The 17,379-nt window shown below is 47.3% G+C and overlaps 1 protein-coding gene across 1 annotated transcript in view; it reads left to right on the forward strand.

Annotated features, from left to right (window-relative positions):
- LOC126517670 (uncharacterized) overlaps positions 1-17,379 on the forward strand; it is a 335,110-nt gene that overhangs the window by 205,809 nt on the left and 111,922 nt on the right. The window contains exon 20 of the mRNA XM_055064291.2: positions 3,891-3,947. Within this exon, the coding sequence (XP_054920266.2) occupies positions 3,891-3,947 (57 nt within the window). The remainder of the gene's footprint in view (positions 1-3,890; positions 3,948-17,379) is intronic.

The raw sequence follows: 17,379 nt of genomic DNA on the forward strand, positions 1-17,379 counted from the left end.
TACTTCTTCACAACTCTAGAAGCTGACTGGCGATCCTGAACTCTTGTTCCCTTGCCAGTCTATTCATTATCTTTGTATTCTGCATATTAATCTTCAACTCCACTTTTACACTCTTAAGGTCCTCAATCACTTGTAACTCGTCCGCAGTGTTGCTGAATAGAACAACATCATCGGCAAGCCGAAGGTTGCTGAGATATTCACCATCGATTCTTACTCCTAAGCCTTCCCAGTTTAATAGCTTGAATACTTCTTCCAAGCGCACAGTGAATAGAATTGGATAGATTGTGTCTCCCTGCCTGACCCCTTTCTTTATTAGGTATCTTCCTACTTGTGTAGAATTAAGGTAGCTATGGAATTTCTGTAGATATTTTCCAAGGTATTTACATAAGTGGTCGGTACTCCTTGATTATATAATGCCTCTATAACTGCTGGTATCTCTACTGAATCAAATGCCTTTTCATAATCTATGAAAGTCATATAGAGAGGCTTATTGTACTCTGCGGATTTCTCGATTACCTGATTAATGACATGGATGTGATCCATCATAGAGTATCCCTTCCTGAAGCCAGCCTGTTGCCTTGGTTGACTAAAGTGCAGTGTTGCCCTTATTCTATTAGAGATTATTTTGTGAAATATTTTATATAATACATGGAGTAAGCTACAGTAAAACCTCATTATAATGAAGTTGAAGGGGGGTATAATTATTAGCAAGCAAGAGAGGATGTACTCACCACCAAATCTGACAGCAGCCAGCCACGTGAAAAAGAAAATGGCTGTCGCAGAGGAAAAATGCAAGTGAAAAAAGACGGCAAGTAATTGCTACTTTGTTCACGCCAAGCAGCTCATCACTGATCGATCAACAGCATGCCAGCTGGCGGCTCACTTCACAGAAAGTCCTTGATAGATTCTTGCCACGTCTTCTTCAGGCAAATGATGGCTTATTCAGCTGCAGCCACTATTTCGAGTCTGTCCTCGCCATCCTCGTGAGCGCCAAAGAAGCAGCACAGCATATCTGCCACATTCAGCGCTTGTGCGGGCGTCGGTACGTCGGGTTCGCCAATATTAGGCTCAGGACTGTTGTCGACACATTCATCACTGTCGTCATTAGGCATCCCCATCACTGCGCGCACAGTTTCCGCCTCCATTAACTCTTTCGTCGTCACTGTGTCAGCATCGTCACTGACGTATGTGCAGAGGGTGTCGCAGACGGGCACAGCGCCGGCGTCAAGGAAAGCGTCCACGACGCTAGGGCTTGGTCACCTGCAGCACCCTCGTTGGTGGCAGCACTGAGATCTTCGTGGCTACCGCCATTGCTGATGCCAAATGAGGCATGCCAGAAGCAATTGGCAATCGTACTTGCTGGTACAGCCATCCTAGAAGCCTGTAGCATCTCGATCACCATGTACAAGTCTATCGTGGGCTCACGCTTCATACTCATATTGAGCAGAATCCGGTCGATCACACGCTTGTGTAGCCCGACTTAAAGTTCATGATAACTCCTTGGTCGAGGGGTTGCACAACTGCAGTGCAGTTTGGCGGCAAGAAGCATTGCTAATGATATTACTCTGCTTATCTTTCAGTGCATACAACTTGGTTTGTCCTATGCGAAGTTTCCTTCTCACTGATTTCAGGCTGCGTCCATTTTTTATGGCTTCTTCAGTCTTTCTCACATTGTGGTTTCAAATATCACTTATTTTTAGACTGACTCCAACCCAATAAGTGAATTTTATCAGCTCGATGTTTCGGAGCCTATTCGGCTCCTTCTTCAGGGGTTGTTCTTTGGGGATGGTGGTGTGTGCAGCTTTTGAAGGGTCTTTGGTAAAAAAAAAAGGAGGGGAGATTACAGAAGGTGGGGAGACACCTCACAAATGGGAAGTGGGGGAAGCGAAAGGGTGAGATGGTTGCAGTGGTTTTGGTCGACTGCGTTGACCGGTGCTGGAGGAGCTTGACCCGCGAGAGTGCCGTTGACTGGCGGCAGCGGGGGGGTTATGGGGGTGTGCAGACGTTTTGGTGTTGACCTCGAGCGGGAATCTACCTGGCTGGGCATCCTTTTCGTCTTTTCGTCATGTTGCCAAGGCCATGAATATACACCGAGGGTAGGTTGCCCTTCACGCAGTTTGTTACCCCCCCCCTATTCTGAATGGGCCACGACTCCAGTAGCAGTCTTTTTCGCGAGTTCGTCTCTGTTTGAAGGATTTGGATTTCTTGGACAGCAATTTTGTGGTCAGTTTCTTCAGAGTGTTCAGCAACAGCGCTGCATATGCGGGTGAATGTTCTGATGTCGTTCTCGTGTAGTCTGATTCTTTCTTTTAGATTTTTGGTTTCCCCGATGTACGACACCGGACAGTCTGTATAGCTGATTTTGTAGACGCCGCCTTGAGCTTTTTCTTCTGGCGGACGATCTTTTGGTTCGGGAGGAGGATATTGTAGATGTTTATCAGTTTGTGCACAACTTTGAGGCCTTTTTTTTTTCCCACATTCAGCTGAGAGCTTCGCTGGTACCTCTGACGTATGGGATGGACACTCATTTCTGGGGTAGGGGAGAAGTCATTGGCTGAAGGTCCCGTAATTTGTTTTTCTTTTTTTCTTTTTTGTTGTTGGGTTGTTTTTCGAACGCAGTCCTCTGTGTAGCCATTCCTTTTAAGTTCGTTGAAAACCGTTCTCTTTTCTTTCTTCTGATCTGATTCCGATGAGGAATGAGTTTCGGCTCTTTTTAATAAAGAATTTACAACAGACGCCATGTGGTTTGCCAAATGGTCGGTTTTGAAGTGAAGCTAGCGGTTTGTGTGGATTGGTTTTCAGTAGGCTGAAAATTTTAGAAAGCCATCTGTTCGTGTTACTTAATTGTGCATCTAAGAATGGGAATGTATTTCGCTAGAATAGCAGCTTAGGCTTGTTGGTTTTCCCTCCTGGTGTTAACAGTGCAAAACGTAGACGGAACACGAGGCGAGAAGATGACACCTCTAGCGCTGACTTTCAACAATGTTTATTTGAAAGAAACACCGCTTCTTACACCATTGCCCACACGTGTCGTAGTCACATGATTGCACATCATGTGAAACACGCACTTTTTTTGCGCTCAAGATAGTGATTGTACGTGCAAAAGCTCAAGCAAAAGCTCAAGTTCTTCTCTTGTTAGTAACAAGGACGGCGTGCTAACACATTGGTCACGAAGTCTGGCAATCTTGGCTGCCTCAGTTATCTCCCGAACCAGCTGGTCATTGTGTTTTTTTCAGTACTTCACAGCCTCTGGATTCTGTGGCACAAGCTTTTGAGGGGCAATCCCTGACATGGATACCTAGATTCCTGTTAGCCTTCTCGACGCTAAGTTTATGTTCCTTTAGTCTTTTGTTTGTGCATATTGAAGTTTGCCCTATATACTTTTTTCCACATTTCAAAGGTATTGAATACACCACGGCTTCTATGCAATCCACAATACGGCTCTGGTGATTTATCGCGCATCCTTGCTGCTTTATCGGCTTTTCTGCATTGACACGTCGGCAGAGGCTTGTTTTGCCTGTTTTAAATGACATGCTTTCATGGTTGGCTAATTCAGCAGATTACAAGAAGAATGGAAAGCGAAATTAGTCTTATGAAATACACATCCAGTTTAGTTGCATGGCTGCCATTAGAGCTGTCCTAGAACTCTCGGTTGTTGCTTAACATATTTTGGAGCAGTGCTGGCGCAATTTTGTAGTTTTGGCGGCGTTGGCGGCATTTTGGCACCATTGGTGCGGTTGTCCTACCCTGCTCAGTACAGCAACAGTGATGACAGCATGCAAGTGGAGTCATCACAAAGTGCAGTGCAGGCCATTAGATGTGTAGTGTGCACAACGGTCGTCAGTATGTGCATCATATGTTTGTGTCAAGGTGTCCACATTTTTGTGCAGTCCAAGGGGGATGCCGAGTCGGTGGTGGAAGCTGTCCTTGAGGAGCCAGTTGCCAAGGTGAGCCCCTTGTGTACAGTTTGGGTTATTTCAGCATTCTGTATGGCCTTCTACCATTGCCGTCAGTGTGCAATTGTAGCACTGCAACACAGGTACGGTGGCTAGCCAATCAGCAGGGCTACTAGCCCACCATAAAGCTATTGCTGACTCTTCTGATTGTGCCATACAGTGAGTGGGGCGCATTGTGTACAGTGTGTATATTCACACTTTTTTGCTTTAGAGGGTGTGTGTTTGTTTTCTTTGGGGTGTAAACTTTATTTTCATAGGCATTACCATATTGATTAGGCAGTGGCACCATCTGTGGATAGTTGGCATGCTGGCTTAGGTGAGTGCTCTTCATTGTATGCTGAGTATATGATTGGCAGCAGTTTCTGGTGGTTGTTTTTGCACTTGTGCTGTCTATGTATTTAGTATGACATGCACCTTCTAAATGGGAAATGCTTCTGTATGACGTACTGAAGGGATTTAAGTTGGCATGGCCGACTGGTTGCATGGAGGTGGACGAAGCAACTGGCACGATGTGTGTGTGCGTGTCTGAGCGTACAAGTAGCCTCAGAGATCAGTTATGTATTTCTGAATCAACAGAGCAAGTTGGGTGAGTTGGTAGGTCAACATTTTTATGCATGCTTGCAGCCCAACGCAGACGAGGGACAAGGAATGGAATGGAGCACTCGTGTTGTCCATTTCTTGTCCCTCATCTGTGTTGCAGTGCGCATTAATGAGGGCAGTCCCCAAAAAATTGGTCTCCTATATTTTGGGGATGTAGAGAAACTGTTGATACGGTTGTTGGCCACACTGTTTTGAGGAGTGCTTCCTCTATACCCAAATAATCATGCGCACGCTTTCGCTTGAATACCCGCCGTGGTTGCTCAGTGGCTATGGTGTTAGGCTGCTGAGCACGAGGTTGCGGGATCGAATTCCGGCCTCGGCGGCCGCATTTCGATGAGGGCGAAATGCGAAAACACCCGTGTACTTAGATTTAGGTGCACGTTAAAGAACCCCAGGTGGTCGAAATTTCCAGAGCCCTCCACTACGGCGTGCCTCATAATCAGAGAGTGGTTTTGGCACGTAACACCCCATAATTTAATTTTTTTTTTTCCCTTGAATGCTCGGTCTTAGATTAATAGTCATTCAAAATGGAGCTTCTGTTGAACGCCACCGCCAAGTGCGAAGTTCATGCAGTTATTCTATTTTTGAACGGAAAAGGCATCAAACCGGTTGAAATTCATTGCCAGTTGACGGAAGTGTATGGACAGTCATGCACGGATGTCAAGAACATTTGCAAGTGGTGTAGAGAGGTTACAGCTGGTCATACTGAAATTCATGACAAAGAAAGGAGCAGTAGGCCTACAATTTCCAACGAAGCAGTCGCGAAAGTTTAGGAAATCATGCGAGAAGATCAGAGGATCACATCACTCTGGATGCTTTCTACATTTTGCTTCTTGAGGTTTCCCGAAGCACCATCCACAAGATTTTAGCAGAAAAGTTGCGATATCCGAAGGTATGTGCAACGTGGGTACCGCTTATGCTGACAGAAGACCACAAACAGCAATGAGTTGATTCTTCCCACAAATTTCTTCACTGCTATGGAGATGAAACGAAGAACTTCTTGGACTCCATTTTCAGGAGTGATGAAACCTGGGCATTCCCTTTACACCCGAGACAAAACAACAGTTGTGCAAGTGGCAACATCTATCTTCGCCCAAGCCACGAAAATTCAAACGGAGTCTGCCGGTAAAGTCATGGCAACTGTGTTTTGGGACTGGAAGGGGGTACTGTTGGCCGACTTTGTGCCTGCTGGGACAACAATAAATGCTTACAGGTGCAGTGAAACACTGAAGATACTCAAAACGGCAATTCAGAACCGAAGAAAATAAATGTTGAGCAAGGGCGTAAGCATTATGACAATGCCCGCCCACCCATCGCTCGTCAGGCTGTCGATATCCTGCAAAACTTTGGTTGGAATGTCATCACTCACCCACCATACAGTCCGGACTTGCACCGAGCGAGTACCACGTGTTCTCTAAGTTAACGGAACATTTGTTTGTGCTTGGTCCAAGCATCCGGCGTGACCATGTGAGTTCTTACTGCGCTGTTCCTTTTTTTTTTTTTAAGGAGACTGGAGACTTTTTTTTTTTTCCCTAGGTTTTTCTGTCCCGTTGTCTACGACACACTCACCCATTTTATGAAAATTGTGTCCTCATAAGTAGCCGTTGGATTCCTTTTGTGTGGCCTTCTTTGGATATTACTGCTTTACAGAGTCAGGAGGCAATGCCGAAGCAAAAAGCTTATACGCCATGCGCAACGCCTATAGGGGCGCCACTGAAAGCCGTGTAGCGGCAGGTGTTGGAACCACAGGTGGGCCTCGAGCCAGAGACACCTGCTTCCACTGCAGGCATGACTGAAGTGTGTGCGTACGATTTGCCGCCTGTGCACGTCCCAGGTAGTTACTTCTGTGGTGTCAGTGTGCACAAGGAAACCTCACTGTACAGTAGTGCACATGTGTCTGACTTCACGGCTGTCTGGGACGACGTTGTCTCCTTACGTGCCAAGTGTTTGCCGCACACAAGCATGAACAAGCTTGCGTATGAAGTGGAGCTCATCGCCAGTATGCCGCTTTCATTATAACGCCCCGGCCACTAATGGCTTCATTTGTTGGCCAGTGAACCAATGTTCTTTATGCACACACTTGCTTCCTTTGCACGCCGTGTATTTTTATAGTAGGTTGAGGGAGTGCCGTCGCGCCTGCAAATGCATGGTACGTATAGGCGCAGCCACGTGAGAAGCCAGCAATGGTAAAGCTTGCAAACCAGCACGATGAGCTTGAGAAAAATAGCACATATAGGACTCCAGAAATAATTAAGCGTTGATTGTTATTATGCTTGCGTCTTACCACTGTCTGCACAGCATAGATTTCACATGTTGCATCGTTAAATAAGGAGAGCGCTTTGATGATTTCACAGGAGCACGAGAGTGAGATATCAAAAGACTCCATGGCTGAAAATTTGCCTTCCTGGTCAGTCAAGAGCATATTCCTTTTACATTTTATGTTATTTTTTGTTTCACCACCATTTTTACTAGTATCACCCTTGCACCCAAATACAGGATTAAACTGCACGTTGTATTGACTGCTAGCCAATGCAGCACCTTCTAATTAGTTAAAAGAGTACATTGACACAATATTAACTGTTTGAAAGAAAACACAAAGCTCTGCATTAAATAATTGTCAACCACATGCTACATCGAAATCATTTTCGAAGCAGAGACAACTACAGGGAAGCAACATGAACATATATTGACCCATTTCCCGCAAAAGAATAAAAAGAGAACAAGCACTCGCTACCACTACTAGCAAGAAAAACAAAAAGAAACATGAAGGTTTCAGAATTGACCACAACGCATGACGCAGCTGGGGTAAAGTTAACATGCACTAGTTGCAGACGTCAAAGCTTTAAACTTAAGACATTTCCCATTACCGGGAAATGATATTAAGAGGCATTCAAAACGAGGTTGAATGCCCTGTCAAAAGCCTTTAATGTTCACAGATGCCAGGTTGTACATCCAACATGCAGATAGCTGAGGCGAGCATACACCGAACATTCTATGCCACAGGTCACATTTCAGTGCCATTGATATGTAGAGGAACAGCCGATTCAAGAATGGCTTGCTTTCATTTCACATGGCCTACAGTAAGGCCTAGCTCCTCACAAATTTCGATGAGTTCCTTTACCCGAAAGTTCTCAATTGTTCACAATGACCTCTTGCCGTTTGCCCTTGTTAGAATTCTCTTGCCGTTCATTACTATCGAACTACTAGCGTGACACGCACAAGCAATTCTTTACACTGTCTTGTTTACTCCCTTGGCACTAGCTTTGGTTTCAAAACTCTCACTAGGTCTGAAACACCCGAAGCTCTCCACAGTGCTTCACACAGCCCTACTCTAAGCTACGATAACCTGTGCTAAAGAAGTCTGGTGAACTGAGGGGAAAACACCAGGCTCTCACCGCGCCGGGGCAGCTGATGCCGGTCGATCACGCAGCTGCCAACCAACTGTTGTTACGGTGACATCTCAACGCTGCCGCCAGTGTTGCGAAGGAGAATCCCAGGCGACGGTGATTAAATGAAACATTTATATGCAATATGTACTACGGTATTGCATGAACGGCTCAGAGGCCAGGGCATAATAGACTCGCACAAAAGCGTGCGGTGAGAAACGGGAGCACGCCTCTGCTTGCTGTCATTGTCGTCTCTCTTCGGCATCCCATGGTTCTGGCCTTTATAACCCCAGGAGTCGTTGCAGTTGCCATCGGTTTGAACTCCTCCAATCAGGACCCACTGCAGGTTGCTGTGCGAATTCCGACGAATGGACGAGAGGCACCTGCATCAGGCGATCCCGGTGATGTGGTTCATCGGCGCCGCTCCGGCAGTGCCACCGGATGTAACCCGAACGTGACTCACCGTCGGGCCCTGCCAATTCGCTCGGCGCCTGGCTTCAGCCGCATGCCGGCAAAGCGAACTTTTGTTGGGAGCTCTAGCACAACAGCGTGCACCTGCAAGCACCTGGTGCCAACTTGTCGCATCTGAAGATGAGGAGAAAGGATGAGGGTCTGAAGGAAGAGTAGGCGCCACTGGTACACACACGCATGCACACATGCGGCTCACATGACTTCGAACGGTCGTGTCTCAGCGACTCGTTGGCGCCTCCCTAAAGCCAAGGAGCCTTACATTCCCGGCCCATTGGCGCTGTCTGCAAGGGCCTTCCCATGCCTGATTTTGAATGTCTCTGCGCTTTGTACTCACGCTAACGGTTGCCACACAGGCGAAGCATACATTAGCTATGGTGGAAATTAAGGTACATGCTGAACAGTTTCTGTTAACAATTTTTTTTTAAAACTTGTATAGGGATTTCGGTTGAATAATCTGATCGCATCATCGCACGCATCCTGTAATTGTATTTTTCGTGATTTCTATTTTTTACTCATAGCTAGCGTACTGCTACTAATATTTTAGTGTAATAATTCTGCTAGGGGTTCAGTGTTTTCCATTGTATAAATTACTTGATTGTGCTTCTTTTGTATATATATATATTCCCTGCCTGCTAGAATTTCTTGTGAGATCAGCAGTATTCCTAAAAGAATAAATAAATTCTACATGACTACCATTCGCCTTCTTGAGCCCATTCAATCTATGCTCTTTTTACTGCAGGTAAGGAAATATTTTTCCACTCTTGGCCTGCCTAACAATGAGGATTCAGCAAAAAAGCCATTCACACAATAAATGCAGAGAACACGACAAAACTGTATAAACTACAGCCATGTGGTACATGCAAGCTTTGCAGGGCTGGAGAAAGGGTCCTGGCTTCAAAACACTTCCGGCTAGCAGCAGACAGCCAACGCAACACGACAGAAGAAAAAAAAAAAGCGAGGAAACGCGGATATTCTGCTGAAATTCACTAAAATCACTTTCTTCGGGCAGGTTAACAGCCCTCTCTCATTGTTTCTCAAGTATTACACATATTGCGAAGCACTTCGGGCAGTAAGCATTCATGACAAGAAAGATAGAGCAGCGAGAGGTAGTACTGCCGATTGAGCACCGAAACAAGGTTTTTCTCTCTCGTCGTCGTTCTCTCTCTCATAGCCACAGCCACACTGCTCCTTACATTACAGTACAGTTATCTCCCTCACGGAAAAGGAAGCCGTTCTTGCGACCTACAGGTAGGACAACACAGGTGGATCGAAGTACGGCTTGAGACGCTAGACATGCACAATTTCCCGTCCTCTATAGTGATGATCCAAAGGTAGCTCGAGGGGTTCCACAATACAGTTGACTGGAGACATTTTTTGATCATGCGGTATGGGCCCTGGTACTTCGATGCGAGTTTCGGTGACAGTCCAAGGGTAGGGGCTGGAACCCAAAGCCACACTAGAGAGCCAGGAGCATAGGATACAGGAGCATGGGAAGTTTCTCTATGGTGCTTCTGGCGTTGCTGGTCTTCTGATGTAAATATACGGGAACGCTTGCGACACTCTTCTGCATGTGCATCAGATTTGGATAAGGGAGTGGTTTCCGTGGTGTCAGGGCAGTACGGAAGGATAGTATCCATTGTGGAAAAAGGTTCGCGTCCGTACAGGAGGAAGAAGAGCGGAAATCCCGTGGCAGTCTGCGTGGCGATATTATAAGCGTAGGCCAGAAATGGTAGAACATGGTCCCATTTCCTTTGGTCAGATGCAACGTACATGGCCAGCATGTCACCAAGAGTGAAATTAAAATGCTCGGTAATGCCATTAGTCTGCAGATGATATGCAGTAGTGGTGCAATGAATGATGCGGCATTCTTTGAGGATAGCCTCGATGATGTTGGAGAGGAAGACACGGCCTCTGTCACTGAGTAATTAATTCCCTGGGAGCTCCGTGGCAAAGGATGATGTGGCGCAGGAGAAATCAGGCGACGTCACGTGCATAAACGATGGGCAAAGGGGAAGTTTCTGCATAGCGTGTAAGATGGTCGATGGCCACGATTACCCAGCGATTGCTGTCTGATGTGGTTGACAGAGGTCCATAATTGTCGATGCCTACTCAATCAAAAGCCCGTGCTGCGCAAGGCAAAGGGTGTAATGGGGCGGTTGAACGACGAGAGGGATCTTTGCAGCGTTGGCAAACGAGACTGGAGCGGACATAATGACGGATGAATCAATACATCCCCTGCCAGTAGTAACAAAGGCGCAGACGTGCCTTCATTAATAAAGTAAGATAAAAACACGTGTGTAAACAGCAGAACTTATTATTTAATGTCTCAACTCTCGTAACTCTATGGAAGCTGCTCTATGCCTTCTGAGCAAGCACCGAAACTGGGAGGGCGAGTGTCGGGTGACGAGAGGAAGCCTGCAAGGCTTTTGGAGTGAGGAGATATATCTCTACGCGTAGTTTTTTCAGTCCTGAAGAAACTAGCTAATTCGAACATTTGCAGATATTATTTCACTTTGCTACCAAAAAGTCTTGGGCAGAAATATCACAAATATGGCGAACAGCCCAGAATACCTGTAATCCTAGAATTTACACCAATAGGCACATCGAATTGAGCACAATAAAATTTGTTGGCTTTTGTGTTTGTGATATCGTTTGAGACTATTCTTGTGGTTCTGTCAAGCACCATTATATTTGAAAAGTAGCACTGGTAAGCTCGAAGACGCGAGCTCGATCCCCAGCCGCCACAGCCACATTTTAAAGGGGGCAAAATGCCAGAACCCCAGGTGTTCAAGGTTAATCTGGAGTCCGCCACTGCAGCGTGCCTCTTAATCATATCGTAGTTTTGGAAAGTAAAACCCCGGAAATTATTATCTGAGAAGTTCGCTGAATCATGCGTAATGCATACACCATAGAGTCAAAATTTTAATATACCCCCTCCCCCTCAGCTAGCCCCCTCTCTTTCTACGCCTACGATCACTGGAAATGTACTTCGTCGAGTTCCAGTGGTGTACTCGTCAGCCTGAGTCATGAACATGGTTATTTTTGTTTCCCGCGGGGTCACAGAAAATCAAGTGTCGGCGTCTATTGGCCATGAGCGAAAATTTCCGATGAAGGCAATGAATAAATAGACGATAACCTGAAAAGCTGGAACTATGGGTTGCGAGACCAGCACATTAACTCATTCAGCTACTGTCAATCGATGGTGCGCAAGCTCTTAAAACGGGGTTTTATATTGATAATGCATATTGCGTGTTTCTTGTGGACGATGCACGTGAGCGCCTCGACGAAAACTATGAATGCTCTCTGGCTCTCAAGCTGTGGGCTGAACTGGCCAGCGCTGCACTATCCTTTGTAAATATACTTTGTAAATTGTCTCCAGTCCTTAATCCTTCGTTCACATAAAATTTTGGTGGAGGGTGCCGTTTCCCATCCTCGCCACAGAGCTCTGCAGCGGCCGCACCATCCTGCTTTCCGCCATAGCTCCCGGTGACAACACCTCGTCTGCTTCTACTCTTGCAACCCCGCCAGCAACATACGTTACGGTTACCAATCCCACAATCCTGGCATATTCTCCAGCCAAGATAATGTCAACGTTGAGGACTGGCTCAATCTGTATGAGCGTGTTAGCCAAAACAACTGCAGGGACCCTACCATTATGCTAGCGAATGTCCTATTCTAATTGGGCGGAACAGCTCATGTCTGGTTCCAGACACACGAGGATGAGATCTCTATCTGGGATGCTTTCAAGAAGAAGCTCAGCGACCTCTTTGGAAATCCCACCGGCCGGCAGCTGGCTGCTAGAAAAGAGCTTGCTACCCGAGTTCAGTCTTCTACTGAATCGTATGTCTCGTACATACAAGACGTCCTCGCTCTTTGCTGGAAAGTTGACGAGAAAATGGCCGAGGTTTACAAAGTCGGCCATGTACTCAAAGGGATCGCAGACGACGCGTTAAACTTGTTGGTCTTTAACAATGTGTCCACGATCGACGTCATTGTCAAGGAATGCCGCCGCTTTGAGCTCGCCAAAAGCCGCTACATCATTCAATAGTTGTCCCAGCTCCCTAACATGGCCATGACGTTGTCTTGTGTCGACCTTGCCACTTCACCACCCTTAAATGAGCACGTCACACGTATTGTTTGCGACGAGCTCGAGGCTATAAGTCTTGCGCTGTTCCATCCACGCCCACTTGACCCCACCATTGACCAATCAGCCCCAGCGATCTCTGTCATTCAGGAAGTTGTGTGGCAAGAATTTTCCAACCTCGGTTTTCCTGCTACCTGCTCTATCTCCCGACCTGACGCCCAACCGGTGCCGACAGCTATGCCTCACAGCAATCGGTATTCTTCTCCAAGATACCGCAACCCTACTGAGTGAACTCCGGACACCAAGCCCATTTGCTTCCATTGCCTCCACATTGGCCACGTCGCTCGCCACTGCTGCACTTCCTGGATGCCACCGTATTCAACCTCCTTTTCCCCATCTCCTCGCCCATATGCCGACCTGTGCCGTTACTCGCCTCGCGGTATGCCTCCTACCTCAGGCGTATCAGTCGATGACAGTTTTCCTGCTTGCTTGCCATCACCTCAGCATCGTCGGTCCCCATCGCCCCAGCCACGCCGCTATTTGTCGCCAACCAATTATGGACCCTCCCGGACAGAAAACTAGCCAATACAGCTCCTGGGGCTAGTGCTGCATTATTTTCGTCGTGCCAAAATCCTCCATTGACGCTCCCAATGAACCAGAACTTGCTTGATGCTCACGTCGACGATGTCCCTTTGACAGCGTTAATAGATATTGGAGCCCAGGTGTCCATAATGAGTTGTAACCTCTGTCGTCGACTGAGGAAGGTTCTCACGCCTGCTACAGCACGAGCCGTACGCGTGGCCGATGGCAGTACTGTTGACGTCACTGGAATATGTACTTCCCGTATCAGTATCACTGACCGCCATGTTCCTGTTCTTTTTAGTGCTGACCAATTGTACCCGTGGCCTAATCCTCGGACTCGACTTCCTTATGGCGCATTCAGCTTTGATCGACTGTTCTGCCGGTACCATTTGCCTGGAACTTCCCCTACTCACGCATATTTGTGCCGAACTGCCGAACAACTTTAGTACGACTGCCTCCGTCCGCCTGCTGCCTAAACCCTTGACTTTCGTTGGTTTACTATCATCTTTTCCTGTGCCAGGTGGTGATTACATTGCCACACCTGTTCCTAATGTCCTTTTGATGTGCAATATCACTGTGCCCCAATCCGTCGTCACCGTCGCGAATAACTGGACATGCCTCCCCGTCGTCAATTTTGGCCTGACAAAGGGAGTTCTACCCCAAGGCATATCGGTTGCAGCGCTGCATGCTATAGAAGATGACCATGTCACGACGTTTTCAGTAGGTGTCTGCTCAGATTCTTCACCATGTCCACAGGATGCTATTTGCCCTGATGCAACATTTCGTCCCGTGATTGTTGCAGACCTATTGCCTGAGCAAGCAGCAGCTCTCTGTCGCCTTTTGGTTTCTTACTACGACATCTTCGACCTCAACAACTGCCAATTAGGCCAGACTTCAATTGTTAAGCATAACATAAATACTGGAGATGCCAATCCTATTCATCGCCGGCCATGTCGAGTTTCTGCTTCAGAACGTAAGGTTATTCAAGATGAAGTGAACAAAATGCTTGCCAAAGGTATTGTTGGACCTTCGTCCAGCCCTTGGGTGCCGCCCGTGGTGCTTGTTAAAAAGAAAGATGGCACATGGCATTTCAGCGCAGATTATCGTCATCTAAATGGCATTACCAAGAAAGACGTCTATCCCTTACCTCGCATTGACGACGCCCTCGATTTTCTCCACGGTGCCAACTACTTCTCATTAATAGACCTGCGGTCTCGTTATTGGCAGATTTCTACGGATGAAAAGGACCTAGAGAAGACGATGTTCGTCACTGCTGATGGTCTATATCAATTCAAAGTTGTGCCATTCAGTCCCTGTAACACCCCAGCAATGTTTAAATGTAAGATGGACTCTTTGCTTCAAGGGTTCAAATGGTCAACATGCCTCTGCTATCTAGATGACTTTCTCGTATTTTCACCTACATTTGAGACACACATTGAGCACTTATCAGCCGTTCTTCAAGTCTTCCGCGAGGCTGGGCTCCAGCTAAATTCCTCGAAGTGTCACTTCGGTCGTTGGCAGATTACAGTGCTAGGCTACCTCGTCGACGCTCTCGGTATTCAACCACACCCAGAGAAAATTCGGGCTGTCACGTCTTTTCCTGTACCTCAGTCCATCAAAGACGTCCGAAGTTTTGTAGAATTCTGCTCCTACTTCCGACGCTTCGTTAAAGACTTCGCAGCGATTGCCCGACCGCTTACTGATCTTCTGAAGAAGGACGTGCCGTTTACGTGGGGCCTCTCTCAAACTGCCACGTTTGCCCAGCTCACCAACATTCTCACCACGCCACCTATACTGGCCCACTTTGACCCGTCCTCTCCTACAGATGTCCTTACCGCTGCCAGTGGTCATGGTATCGGAGTCGTCTTAGCCCAGAGCCAACAGGGTCAAGATCGTGTTATCGCATACACTGGCTGCCTCCTCACAGCAGTGGAGCGCACCTATTCGATTACAGATTGTGAATGCCTGGCTCTTGTCTTGGCAGTTTCCAAATTTCGCCCGTACTTGTATGGCACGCACTTCTCTGTAATCACCGACCACCATGGGCTCTGCTGGCTTTCCTCACTCAAGGATCCTACCGGCCGGCTTGGTCGCTGGGCTCTGTGGCTCCAAGAATATTCCTAAGCAGTAGTGTATAAGTCGGGCCGATTCCCACTCACCTCCACTCACTCACAAGCACTCATCATGTTCACACTCACTTCTACTCGCACTCACAGTACTAAGTCACGTTCACACTCACCTCCACTCATACTCACAGTACTCAGTCACATTCACACTCACCTCCGCTCACACTCACTGGCACTCACTCGCACTCACACTCAGGCGTTTGAAATGAGTGCGAGTGAGCATCAGTGAGTGCACTCATGAGTGAGCTCGAACCCACCGTGGTTGCTCAGTGGCTATGGTGTTGGGCTGCTGAGCACGAGTTTGCGGGATCGAATCCTGGCCACGGCGGCCACATTCCGATGAGGGCGAAATGCGAAAACACCTGTGTACTTAGATTTAGGTGCATGTTCAAGAACCCCAGATGGTCGAAATTTCCGCAGTCCTCCACTACGGCGTGCCTCATAATCAGAAAGTGGTTTTAGCACATAAAACCCCATAATTTAATTTTCTTTTTCATGAGTGAGTTCGACCTATGGTTTCTGGAAAGAGCATTTCATTATACACAATATGCTATGCTGCAATGTGTCCTGGAATGTTATTTGTAGTGGTAAATAATTTCTTTACGAGACCTATAAAAAATGACCATTTTCTCGCAGTAATGAAAGGGTTCAACAGTAGATGCTAGCCTGTGTTAAGGTGTGTGCGCACGCCCTCTATGTACAAGAAACAGAGATAGCCACAGGGAGAGAGAGAGAGAGAAGGGAAAAAGGAAAGGCAGGGAAGTTAACCAGACTGAGTCCAGTTTGCTACTATACCACAGATAGCCATAGGGAATTATTCAGCTGTCCAAGGGATAGGGATGCAAAACCAAGTGTACTAATTCTTGTATAGTGGACACGAATGGGTTAAAGAGGCATTAGGTATTACATCTTGTCCAGGGAATTTTCTCATGTGCAACTGTAACAAAAGGGTAAACGCACCTGGTTCAGTGATTTACAAATCGTCAGTGGCAGGCAGGCTTTCAGATTCAGCAAAGGGACGTGTGCCTGAGTTATCCCATCTGATGACTGTTGTGTCGGCAGCGGCAGGCAAGCGGGGGCCCGCGCCCAGCGAACGCGCGGCGAGCGCCCGACGCAGAGAGGGAGACGCGGAGCCAACTGCTCCTGATGAAAACCGGACAAAGGACTCGGCCGGCTCGCGGCCGTTTATTACCAAAAAGGACTTCACACGCCAGATGACACCTCCCGATTGGTCCAAGCTCGTCACATGACAGAAGGGGGGTGCGCCATCTAGCTAGACTACTACGAAACATAAATGTATGATAACACAGAGATCTGGCAGGGGGAGACACTATACCACATCATCCCCCCCTGGAAACAAAGTAAGCATAAAGTGAAACGTGCACACAAGACGCGCACTTAAGTCCAAAGACAAACTCAGTTCGTTCCCCCCCACGTTCACACACACACGCACCAGTCGCACACAAGGCACGCACTTAAGTCCACAACAAATTCAGTCCGTCCCCGCCCAAGTTCACACACACGCGCACCAGACTTGGGGCACCAAAACACAGGCAGTCACTTATAACAAAATCTGACTAGGAACACGGCACAAGACTCGCTGCACCGCAACAAGAAACACATTTTATACCTGTGTGAACGAAACATGTGAACTGTCTCCTAAATGTCACAGCGAGGCCCCTAGCCGTGGCATTTCAAAGACTGCAATACGCTCTACATTGAAGAAACATAATCATCGAGCCACGGAGGCCGTTTTCTGTCACGATGAGGACGTGTGCGTACCTCAGAAGAACTTTGGGGGTTGCGACGCGTATTGGTCGACTTTGAAGACCCAGTCGTCCCACTACTATTTCCCTCCCCCTGGTTGGGAAATTGAATGTGGTTGTCGCTCAAAGCTGGAGAGGATTGCCCAGGAAGCTCCTCTCGACGTCCCAACAAGTCCTGGGAGGCTACAGATTCCCCCACGGAATCAGACGGCTGCTGACTGTGTAGACTCGGAAGTGATACAGTCAGACGAACTACTTAGCTGATGCTTATAACTATGAGAAGATGATGTCACTACAGACGAGTCATCGGAATGACTATCCAAGTTTGAATATGAGTACAAAAAGTCTCTATCACTTGTACGCAATGTACTATCTGCTGAATCCTTTATCACTAGGGTTAACTTAGAC

This window comes from Dermacentor andersoni, chromosome 11 (assembly GCF_023375885.2).
Source record: "Dermacentor andersoni chromosome 11, qqDerAnde1_hic_scaffold, whole genome shotgun sequence".
Taxonomy (NCBI): Eukaryota; Metazoa; Arthropoda; class Arachnida; order Ixodida; family Ixodidae; genus Dermacentor; species Dermacentor andersoni.